General features: G+C 34.3%; 1 protein-coding gene across 22 annotated transcripts in view; it reads left to right on the forward strand.

Moving 5' to 3' along the window:
* The window catches only part of col14a1a (collagen, type XIV, alpha 1a), a 344,010-nt gene that overhangs the window by 190,306 nt on the left and 141,537 nt on the right, over positions 1–12,167 (forward strand). For all 22 annotated transcript variants that reach the window (XM_009292161.5, XM_009292162.5, XM_068214100.2 and 19 more), the window contains 3 exons: positions 3,949–4,095; positions 5,702–5,776; positions 10,973–11,112. In XM_009292161.5, the coding sequence (XP_009290436.2) occupies positions 3,949–4,095; positions 5,702–5,776; positions 10,973–11,112 (362 nt within the window). The remainder of the gene's footprint in view (positions 1–3,948; positions 4,096–5,701; positions 5,777–10,972; positions 11,113–12,167) is intronic.

Raw genomic sequence — 12,167 nt, forward strand, 5'->3', positions numbered from 1 at the left:
ATTACAATGCTGAGCCAGCATTGCAATCCTCCACCCCGCCCTCGTCGCAGCAACCCGCTCGCGAAAAACACACACTTAGACTCCCTTTACACTAGTACTTCTTAGTTTTAAAATGGCATTTTAGAATGAAAACAATCTTATGTTCACACTGGCGTTTCAGCTAGCATTTGTGAAATTCCCTCCTTCCACACTATACCGCTGATTAATGGCAGTGTGACCACACACACACAAACACACACAGTCATGTGCCGCAGCGTACGGTGTGTCTGAGCTCCAGCAGTCAGCGAGCCTGCTGAGCACAAAACCCCTGAGAGCAGTGCACGTCCATCAGTTTATCAAGTATGTACCACTGAATTTCATCTCACTATGGTTGTTAAAAGTGATATTTAATTAATCTTGTCTCTATCTAATGACTCTTCTGTCTTTTGAATCTATCAGGTAATGTGTCACAGCTTCAGTGCACTGTTTCAATCTTTCGCTTTCATGCTTCTACTTGGTCATTTTTGCAAAAACCTTAGATACTGTTTGTTGGTTGTGCACCTTTTCTACCAACCAAGTTTGTCAACGCCACGTTTGTTATGACACAGATCACTCTGGCTATTCATGCCAGAGTACAGCGGAAAAAGTGATTGACAGGTGGTAATTTGTGTGTAACTTATCTTTATTTATCATTTGGTTATGAGTAAAACAAAGACCATGCGGGTCAAGTAGTTAAAACAGTTGGCTACAGATAATTCATTTGTTATAAAGTAATTATTCATAAGACGCCTACGACGAAAATGCCATCGTCCATCGCAATGTTTCTCATTAGACATTGTACGATGCCAAAGTGGTCGACATCGCCCAACACAACTAGGCGCAAAGTCTAAAGCGCATGGCACCAAACACATTAAGGGCCTGTCTAAATTCACTTTTGCTATTTTAAGCATGGAAAAATACGCTTTATACCCTGGCACATGGTCAAACTGGGTTGTGCTTATTCTTTTAATGAGTTATGGGTGTGTTTTGAGCATATTGTGCATTAAACCAATCAGAGTCTCATCTCCCATTCCCTTTAAGGGAAAACTGTTAAACAGACCATCTGCAGTGCGAGGATAAAGAACAAGCCTTCTCCATTCGGCCTCTTTAGTTTCCCTTTACTTTACTTTTACTCTTTACTCCTTTACTTTCATGGATAAGGAAACAATGGAAACTCACTTGACTGAAGACATCTATTAGCCTACATATTTAATTTCATTTGTTAAGCGCAAAAATTTGTTTCAAAACTATAAATTCTAAACTCAGTTCTAATTTCCAGCAAATTAATAAATGAACAATAATAACGAAGTGTGGTCAAAAAAAGTTTTTTTTAACCACACATATTGTTCTTATGCCCCATATGGTGATGCATTTACTCTAAAACTCAACAGGTGAACAAATCTTAACTTGTTTTTATTAAGACAAATCTAATTATGCATATAATAAATAATACTGCTTATAATAATAACATTATACAAAAGCAAATTGTCAAGAATAAACAAAAAAAAAAAAAAGCCCCCCTGACATGAACAAGGCATGGAGGTAGTGTTTTTTTTTTTTTATTTATGTAAAAAATTATATTTTTTGTAACATTGTAATCCTTTAATTTTTTTTTTCAAATGTAAAGATATGTTTGTATTGTTGTACATCCTTTGTGTATTAAGCAATGTGTAAGCGTTTTGGACCATGGCACAGTCTATTTCAGTTCATCAAAATAGCAACACGTCAACAATGAGCCTTAACACATCTCCTTTTTAGACAGGAACACCCATGAGTCCACCAAGTTGCACAAATGGACTTGCTCATTAAACAGCGTGTCGCAAAATGTAAAAATCGTTGTTGTGCTGGACTGAAATTAGTAAACAATTTCCCCAAACACGTCTTGCACCTTATTGCACCGAGTGTATAATAGGGCCTTACGTGAACATGTGTGAGCATGTTATGCACTGTTACAAAAAAACAACAAAACCAACAACAAAACTTAATGGCAAAAATTCAAGGCAACAAATATTTGTATGTTGATTTAATTTATTCTAATAAGTTAATCAGGATTCATCTAAAATTAAGTCACACAAAATATATAATTTGTCAGTTTGATGTAAATTGAGAGGACTAGAAAATGTCATTTGATTCAACTAAAAAAATTTAAGTCAGCAAGAATTATTTTACAGTGTATTTATTTTTGACAGCTTTTTATCTATTTTAGTATTCTAGAAAATCATATTTGAATATGCATTTGAGTTGGGCAAATATGTTGTATGCACCCCTTGTATGTAATATTGGGATAGTAGAACCATCAGCATTTTAACTAAAAACAGCTGCTTTCAACAGATGCATTTTTATTTTACTTCAACAAGTTTATAAACAAAGTAGATAACCATTCAGTGTGAACCCATAAAATTGCATCTAGCATATAATCTCAAGAATATGAACACAAAGGACTAATCAATTTTTCCTAAAATGGTGAAACGTGGCTGGGTGATTAATCGAAAAGTAATCAAAACATTCAGAACCTATAATCAATCAAATGTTTCCAGGTAAACATTTTCAATTACTTTTCCTAGTGTTTTTTTTTAGGCAAAATGTGTTTTGATTTCAGTTGTTCAACGTTGATGTTCAATAAATAATCATAGATAGTAGATAGTGTGTATTGCTTTTAATTGTTAAAAAAAAATCAAGTAATGCATCGTTCATTCAAAAATCTCTCACTTGAAATATGTGAGCATATTTTCTATACAAAAATTGTCGTTAAAATTTGAGGGCAAAAAAAAAAAAAAAAATATATATATATATATATATATATATATATATATATATATATATATATATATATATATATATATATATATATTAATCAAATATTTTTTTAATAATTGTAATTAAGTTAAAATGTTCGGGATTTAGATTTTAGGTCAAATCGCCCAGCTCTAATGAAGTGAAGTTTATTTATAAACTAATTCATCTGGATCATCTGCTTATGATTGCTTGGGGCAGGTCCCGCATTATTCAATTTATGATTCACCAATCAGACAATTCTTAAGCCACTATAAATACCCTAAGTTCCACATACAGTAACAGCCATCTTGGTTTTGAAGATCCCCCTTTTCCACCCCTACTCATCTTCTTCCTTTACTAGATGGGTTGCATGGTGGCCCAGTGGTTAGCACTGTTGCTTCACAGCAAGTATGTCACCGGTAGTCCTTACTAAGCCAGCCAATGTTTCTGTGCGGTTGTTTACACGTTCTCTCCGTGCTCCCCCAGGTTCCCCGGTTTCCTCCCACCGTCCGAAAACATGCAACTTAAGTTTACTGACTAATCTAAATTAGCACCATAGAAATGCACCTAGTAAGTAGTTATCTCTTAAGAGCAATCACAATCTGTTCATTAGCCACTACAGTAAGGGATTTCTCAAGATCTACTGTACCTGCACTCAAAATCCCCTCGAGCCTTGCAAACTGGAGAGAGCCCCGGGCTCGAGGATCTTATAAGCTCAGGGCTATCTCTTGGAACAGCAAGCCAAACAAGCTTTATCATCAGTCATAAGCTAAGTGTGAACTCTTGAAACACACTCTAGTTACTACATCAGGCTAACATGTCAAAACAGTTAAAGAGCATAGTGTAAAACTCAGAGAGTAAAATGCTGGTCCTTTTTTTAGCAGTGGAAAAATCATAGATGACAATTAGCTGAATTAGTGTTGAATTTTCCTTCATTTGCAGACAAATTTGTAAGCAGCAACTCATGCCTGTTAAAAAATAACAACACTTTGACGACTGCTGTGGTGCCACTTCTGTCATTTTGAGTCTTTGTTTGTTGGCTGAGGACTCTAATGACTCTCATTAATTAGGATGATTGTTTGCTTGAGGAAGCTGATGTGATTTTGTATTATACTTTTATTTGTTGTTTGAATGCCATTTGTCTTTATTTTGCAGACGGGCAGAAACAGGAGGTGAGGGTCGGTGGTGGTGCGTCCAGAGAGTGTTTCTTCAGACTTTCCCCCAACACCCAGTACAAGATAAGTGTATACACCGTTTTACAGGACACAGAGGGCCCTGCTGTCACCACCATGGTCACCACTGGTAAATACACTCAGAAAAATTAATACTATACTATTTACTTGAGTGGAAGAAAAATGCCTCAATAAATGTGAAATAAATTTGACAGGTGTGTGAGGATATTTTAAATACCAGTAATAGATGTGTTTTGTGGTAATGCAATTTCAGGGGTAAAAATAATAGACTAGAGACAATATTTAAATTTGGAACACTGCTTACATCTTGTGGGACCTGTGTCAAACTCTCAACTTTGGAGCTGTCTTACACACAAACATAAAAATAGAAAAGAAAAGTTAGAGGCTATTAAAAATAAAAAAATGCAGTTAGGGGCCATTCACACAGAGCAGAGTGCATGTTTTGCATTGAAAATTATGAGACACTGGCAGTGGAATGAGGAAAATGCAGGCTTCAAGATGTGTTTTGTGAAGTTGAACTTCTTTAAACTTGAAAACAACATTTGTGTTGTGGTCAGACACATCTGTCTAATATGTTTACTTTAAAAAACAATGGTTAAGTATTGGAGTAAAATTGCTGCCTTTATGTGTCAAAGCTGTGTTTCTTGGACAAGCTGAATACCCAATATAATTATAATATTAAAGATGATGCTTTATGATCTTAAATGGGTAAATGAAAGCTAAAACAACAACAACAACATCAACAAAACGTGAATGATTCTGTGGCAGTAATGGGATTCCAGAAAACTAGGATTTAATTAGTGATGATTTTGATATGTCTTCGTTTTTAGTCTTTTTGTTATAAAAAAAAATCTTTGTAAACGGTTTTGTTTTGATTTGTTTTAATTTGTTTTGTTTTGTTTTGTTTTAAGAAATTTTATAAATTTTTGCGAAGGACAACTCACACTGCAAAGACGAACGTCAACAAACATATCTGTCTGAGTTTGTCGATAACTGTTGTATCCCTGTTGCTGCTGGTCTGAGTTTGTTTCCTCCAGACTGATCATGATTTTTCAACAATGGCAACAAACTTTGATATAAACTTGAGCCCAGATAGTCTTTATGAACAATGCTGCATGGCAATTATTTGGGCAGTGTAAAGATGATAGTGATTTTTCAGAACATTCAAAATCCAACATGCCAACTAGTTTGTTGGTGTTCCTTTGAGTGGTGTGAACTGGATTTAAAACTTTTTTCCTTAATTTCTTTGTTTTAAAACACCCAATTGCCTCTAAAGAGAGTTCACCCCAAAATAAAAATTGACTCACCCTCAAGTGGTTAAATACAGTACCTTTATGAGTTTTTTTATTCCAAATAATAGAAAAAAACAATAGAATGGTAGTCAATGGTTACAGGATTACAGCATTATTTAAAATATATTTTTTTGTGATCAACAGTAACTTTGTATTATAAAAAATATAGTATATTTATGTAATTTGATGTACATTATATGAATATACAGTGGTGCTCAAAATAGATATATGCACTATATTAGGTATCTACATTCCGTTGAGATCAGTCTCACGTTGAGGCACAGTGTGTGTGTGTGTGTGTGTGTGTGTGTGTGTGTGTGTGTGTGTGTGTGTGTGTGTGTGTGTGTGCGCGCATGTGTGTGTGATAAAATGAAGACAGCCACTGATTTACGCTGCTTTATGTATTTTTTGTTGTTTCTGCAGCTCTGGCACCCACTCAGCCACCAACCGCAGCACCCACCACCAGCCCTCCACCCACAATCCCTCCAGCCAAAGAAGGTAGGACACCCGTACGGAAAAAAACTGTCCTGTCTGCCATTGTTTTCCCTGTTTGTTGGGCCTGTCCCTATGTGTTATGTGACCTTTCGCTAACGTACATCTCTGCTGACAGCTAACCTTTTCTTATTCTCTGAGCCACTCCATACTCAATAAATATAGCTGAGTCTTCCCAACACATCTGATAAAAGCACACAGATCTTATTTACACACTTTATAGATCTTATTTAGATCCCCAGACTCCCATTTATAGAAAGGATTTGGTTCATCCTCCAGCTGAATGTTTATTGTGTTTAATGCATCATAAAGTAACACAAGAATAATGTCTATGCCCGATACCGAGTGCTACTTTAGACTTATTTGTTTCTTTTATATGGCTTAATCTCCAGGAGTCGAGGTAGTTAACCCAAATGCCCTACATTTTGTACATTACTTTTATTGAGGGCTGGTCACACTACTACAATAGTTCATAGCATTTGTTACCTTTAAAGACTACATGAAATCAAACTGGGATTTTTGTTGCTGTTAGTCCAAAAACAGGCTCATTGGAAATGAAAAACATAACTCTGGACTAAACCTAAACTTTTTTGAATGTAACCAATTGCTAACAATTAGCAAATATAACACAAAACAAAATTTTCTGAAGCATACACTTTCATTTTACCTTGTTTCACAGCATGCATATATATATATATATATATATATATATATATATATATATATATATATATATATATATATATATATATATATATATATATATATATATATATATAGGATGTCTTTATATGGTACATACAATTTAAAGCTTATTCTGTCACAGTTGGTGTTTCAGCACAAGCAATTGAGACAGATTATCAAAAACACTTATTTTGTTTACAAAAATGCACTTACTACAGAAACAAGAGCACAAAAAAATGGATTGTTGACAATTCAATACCGCACAATAAACTTAACTAAAGTGGAGCTATAAATACACAGGACACGAATACACATATTACAAACAAGGGCGACACAACAGGGGAACTCTTGACCATTAAAAAACAGTTGAAACAATCAAAGGGGTCACATGACAAAAACACAAGCACATGGATCACAGCACAACATAACATCACATGACACAACACAACACAACACAGACACACCAGACTTGTGACATAATTATTGATAATTTGCTCCATTATAATAATTTGTGAGATTTTATTTATTTATTTTTTTAATTGTTCACACTATGAGTAACAAAATATGGAAAATGTTTCTCATCATATAGAGTATAAAATAACATAAATGATGTAAATAATTAATTTGAATATAATGATTTGACTATCATGACAGATGTTCAAGAGTCAAAACTAAAATGTTCTGTTAGTTTTAAGGGATACATTGATTGACCCTGACATCAATGTTTGAGACTGATTAAAGACACCCTTGTTTAATGATATTAATGTTAAATTATTTATTGTAAAACAGCTATACATATATCTATGTCTAATCACATATTACCTCACCCTTTCGCCATGATGAAATAAAATATATAAATAATGATTCTTATTTTTGGCTTCTGTTAACATCAGACTCTGCCTATACTTTAATTTGATCTCAGTCACTTTGATATTGAGTACATTTACAGTACATTACCAGTAGGGATGCATTGAATTTTGGATGATAATGTTATTATGTTTAATTAAAATAAATCGTTCATATCGAGTAATCAAAATATTTTTTTATAGAATACATTAAAATAATGATAAAAAGAATAAATAAATATTACAAAGCATTTTCGATTTCAGTTTCATTTTCAATTGCATGCAGAATATTTGGTTTCAACTACATCCAAATTCTCTGATAGTAATTTCAGTAAAGGCTCAATAAAACTGAAAGGGCTTCATGTAAACACTTTAAGTTCTGTCTGAATAATATATTGTTAAATAATATATTAAAATTATTAGATTGTAAGGGGTGGTAAATATGGAGACTTGGAAGGACGTGATGGTAGGGAAAAAAAGTAGGAGGAAAAAAAAAACAGGAATTGTACAGAAGCTGAACTGGGATCTGTTTATCATACCGAGTGTGTCCGTCAGTCAGTGTTCATACATGCATTTACTGATTCAGAGGCTGCATAGGAATGTGTGATGATCGACTCAAAGCTTTGATGGAAAGAAAGTGAAAGCAAACATTTTTATATTTATTTCAACTTGCTTTCAAGTTTAAAAATATGGGATAAAAATAGGAAAATACTTATTGGTAGCAGGATAGAATGGTAAAACACGGGAGAATCCTGGCAAAAACAGGAGGATTGGCATAAAGTGAAGTGTATGAAGTGAACAGGAAGTGTTTGTCGAACAACAGTTTTGCAAGGGAATGCAAAACATCTTTCTGAGGAAATGCAAAAGCTTAAAAATATATATATTTTCCTATCACTCAGTTTTTTTTCTTCCACTCATTTTTTTCCCCACCCAGGGGTCTCCGTAGGTATTTTTTAAAACCCAACAAAGAGGATTTGTAAACACTTGATTGACTACAAAACAAAACTGAAAAATACGGTTAATATGCTATGAAATTTAAATGACTTTTTGATGTATGACACATGGTACAAACAGTAGTTTTATGGAATAAATAACTGTGCAGCTTGTGAAATGAGCAACTAAATCTCATCAGTCGTCAGTTCATACACTCAGCCGCAGACGGTTTGCTTTGGCCATTGGAATGGGAAGTTTTACCCCTTGATAAATATAAGCAGCTTCTCACAAAGCTTCATGTGCTTGTCATCTCCTAATTAGGACCCAAAATAAATAAATAACATGGTTTACGCGTCAAAAGGTCAAACCCAATTTGAAGCTTATGACATAAATGCGCACATATAAATGTCTATGGCTCTTAAAGCCCTGCATTCTAATTTGGTGTTTAAGATGGCAGATTTCTTTTTAAAAGTATTGTTTGGTTTTTTAGCAAAATTTGATTAGAAGAAAAGAAGAACAGTATCTGTTTGAAATATAAATCTTTTGTGATATTACACATGCATTTATTTAGACTTTTAATCAATTTAATTTAATTTAACTTTACTCAATAAATGACAATAAATTTACTCTTTTTTTTAATGAACAACAAAAAAACTTTTTTATATGAAGTGTACGCAAGATGTGCAATGAGACAGTGTGTTTTGTTTATTATAAGTATATCACAGAGATAATTTAATAAAACATCTTGAGTTGTCTTTGAACGAAGCATTCAAAGCTTCCTTGATGCCTTGCAGTGAATGATAATGAAGAACTAAACAAGATGTAAACAAATTGAAGCTAATGTGTTTTGCCAGTTCATTCAGGTTGTTTACGAACACAGTGACTGATTCATTAAGTTCTTTTTTTAACAAGGTGTCTTTTGCCACTCTTAAACAGTGACTCTTTTTGTAAAGCAGGCTTTGTGTGTTCAGTGAGTGCAACTTAATCAGAGATATGGCTTCTTGTACAAGAGTTTGTTTTCTCATTGCCTACATTGAAGTCATTTATTCAGATTATTAAACTGTGTGCTCAATTTACTTAAAACAAATGAGTAAACCTCACTGACATATTAGTAAATCATAGAAACATTTTGTGACTGTCAGTTGGACAATGAGCAAATTGTTACCTTGTTTTAGTAAAATCCTGGCCTTAACTTTTAAGTATTTATTCGTTTTTTGTAAATAAAACATATCAAATTCTTTGTTTTGCTTTGAATAAAATAATGAAATGATTTTATTAAGTGGAACAATGGAACAAATGATTATATCATGTCCACAATATATTAAAATGAAGGTGAGAAAATTTACTATGTTGACATATTCTAAAGCCTTGGGAATAAACTATTTTGTTTGTAGTTATAATGTTCAATGTGCAGAAAAAAGAAACTCAAACAGGTTTGGAACAAATGGAGGAAGAGGATGAGGTTTTGGGTGAACTATCCCATTAAGGGATATGTAATTCAGAAAATTGGATGCGCACTGGGCGAAGCAGTGGCGCAGTAGGTAGTGCTGTCGCCTCACAGCAAAAAGGTCGCTGGTTCGAGCCTCGGCTCAGTTGGTGTTTCTGTGAGGTGTTTGCATGTTCTCCCTCCATTTGCGTGGGTTTCCTCCGGGTGCTCCGGTTTCCCCCACAGTCCAAAGACATGCGGAACAGGTGAATTGGGTAGGCTAAATTATCCGTAGTGTATGAGTGTGTGTGTGTGAATGTGTGTGTGGATGTTTCCCAGATATGGGTTGCGGCTGGAAGGGCATCCGCTGCGTAAAAACTTGCTGTATAAGTTGGCGGTTCATTCCGCTGTGGCGACCCCGGAATAATAAAGGGACTAAGCCGACAAGAAAATGAATGAATAAACGTGCACTGAAACATTTGCTTCCTTAATATTTCCATAATGCATTTTAAAAATGATGGAGCATCGATGCTCAACACAGTATATATTTCCTTTATGGAATAGATAATTTGAATGTTATGCATGGCCATTCAAGGTGTAAATGCTCAGAACTGATAAATTACATTGTTAGAATGAAATGTGCACAAATAGTCGGAGTACTATATGGGTCTTATTTTAAGGGATCTAGACTTTCTCATGTCACCACACACTCAGAAATAAAGGTACAAAATCTGTCATGTGGGGGGGCGGGGGCATTTTCAACAGGGACACTTTTGTTCAGTACAGGTGAACATTAGTACCTTTAGGGTACACTTTTGTACTTTAAGGTTCTCTTTTGTACCTTTCAGGTACTATGAGGGGCATATTTGTAATTTTTAGGTATTGTTATGTACCTTAAATTACTTGTTAGGGACTAAAATGACAGATTTTATGACAGATATAAGCGTATTTTCAGACAGATTCAGTCCCTGAAGGATGTTGTTGTCCTGAAAGCAACCAGTTAATTTAGAAGTTACCCCATGAAGCACATCTTCAAGTTACTGATGGTATATGCGTTAAGTCCCAAATCCTGCAAAGCAACAGTCTGGCAGAAGGAAAAGTATGAAAAAAAAAAGGTAGCTGGGAATTAATTAAGGCCCGTTGTTTTATCCAGCTAGCTGTGATGGAGATCCTGTCAGTGAGAAGGAGAAGTGTTTGCAATCATTTGACATCTGTTGTACTGCAGCGTTCACACGGTAATGAGGATTTCTTATTTTAGCTAGCGATTTTTCACCTGCTTCTTCTCTTTCTCTCTCTTTTCTCCAACTTTCTCAGTTTGCAAAGCAGCTAAAGCAGACCTGACCTTCCTAGTCGACGGCTCCTGGAGTATCGGAGATGACAACTTTCAGAAGATTATCCGCTTCCTGTACAGCACTACTGGTGCACTTGATGTGATTGGCCCAGAGGGAACACAGGTATGTGCTGCATGCGAAATATGTCAAATTCAGTCTGCTTTTTTATTTATCTCATATTATTGTACAACATGTCTTGCATATTTTTGAGGAAAAATAAATGACCGCCATTCTTGAGTTTATAATTCACATCCTTGAAGATGAAAGTAAAAGTGTAAGAATGTCATTTAGGAAGCAAAGAGTGAGGACACAAATCACAAAATGTATTGACTTTATTTTAAAATGTGGAAGTGCGATTGTTTTAGAACCTCTAATTTAGTTTGCTACATCAAGCAGAATAATGAGCTGTTTTTAATGTCTAAAAATGAATGGAAGTCAATGGGACCAGAAGTCTCCATCCAAAGAGATTCAAGACTCCTACGTAAAGAATAAGATCAATATTTTATATTTTATTTTATTTTAATTTTTAAATATGAATGAATGAATGAATAATTATATTACAGAAATTAATACACTTCAAAAAAGAAAACTGAATATGTTTCAGAGTACTAAAACAGCAATTAAATGAACATTTATAATGGATTAAATGTACATTAAATGTAGTTTAGCTTTTCTGTTGACCTTAACTTGGCTTAATTACATCAACTGTATACAATATGATAAGAATTATGTATATTTATTAGCATATATTTAAAGTTTGTTTAATTATCTATTATGAGTTTGTAATTACAATATATTTTAATATCATCTCTCTCTACAGTCTTACGCAAAATTAGCGGTGTCAAAATTAATTGTTTCTTCAGTGCACTGCGATGTAGACGCGGATAATTCAGTATTGGTTCAATAATAATAATAAGCGGTTATTGTGAACTGATGTCATTTATCTCATATGCGCTATGTCATGGTAGCTTATGGTGAGGGAGACGAAAAATACAGAAACTGTGCACAATTTACAGTGTGTATGTTTGTGTACAGTCTTTCACTGACCCTTACAGCAGAAGCCCCTGTTTCACTGGTGTGGAAAAACTGAAAGTAAACTCCATTTCTTTCTCTGTTACTGGAGACCTTTGACCTCCTGTCGTGAGTTAATGTTTCTTCTCCTCTTGACTGTTACAGCG

Source organism: Danio rerio, chromosome 16, assembly GCF_049306965.1.
Source record: "Danio rerio strain Tuebingen ecotype United States chromosome 16, GRCz12tu, whole genome shotgun sequence".
In the NCBI taxonomy this organism is placed as follows: domain Eukaryota; kingdom Metazoa; phylum Chordata; class Actinopteri; order Cypriniformes; family Danionidae; genus Danio; species Danio rerio.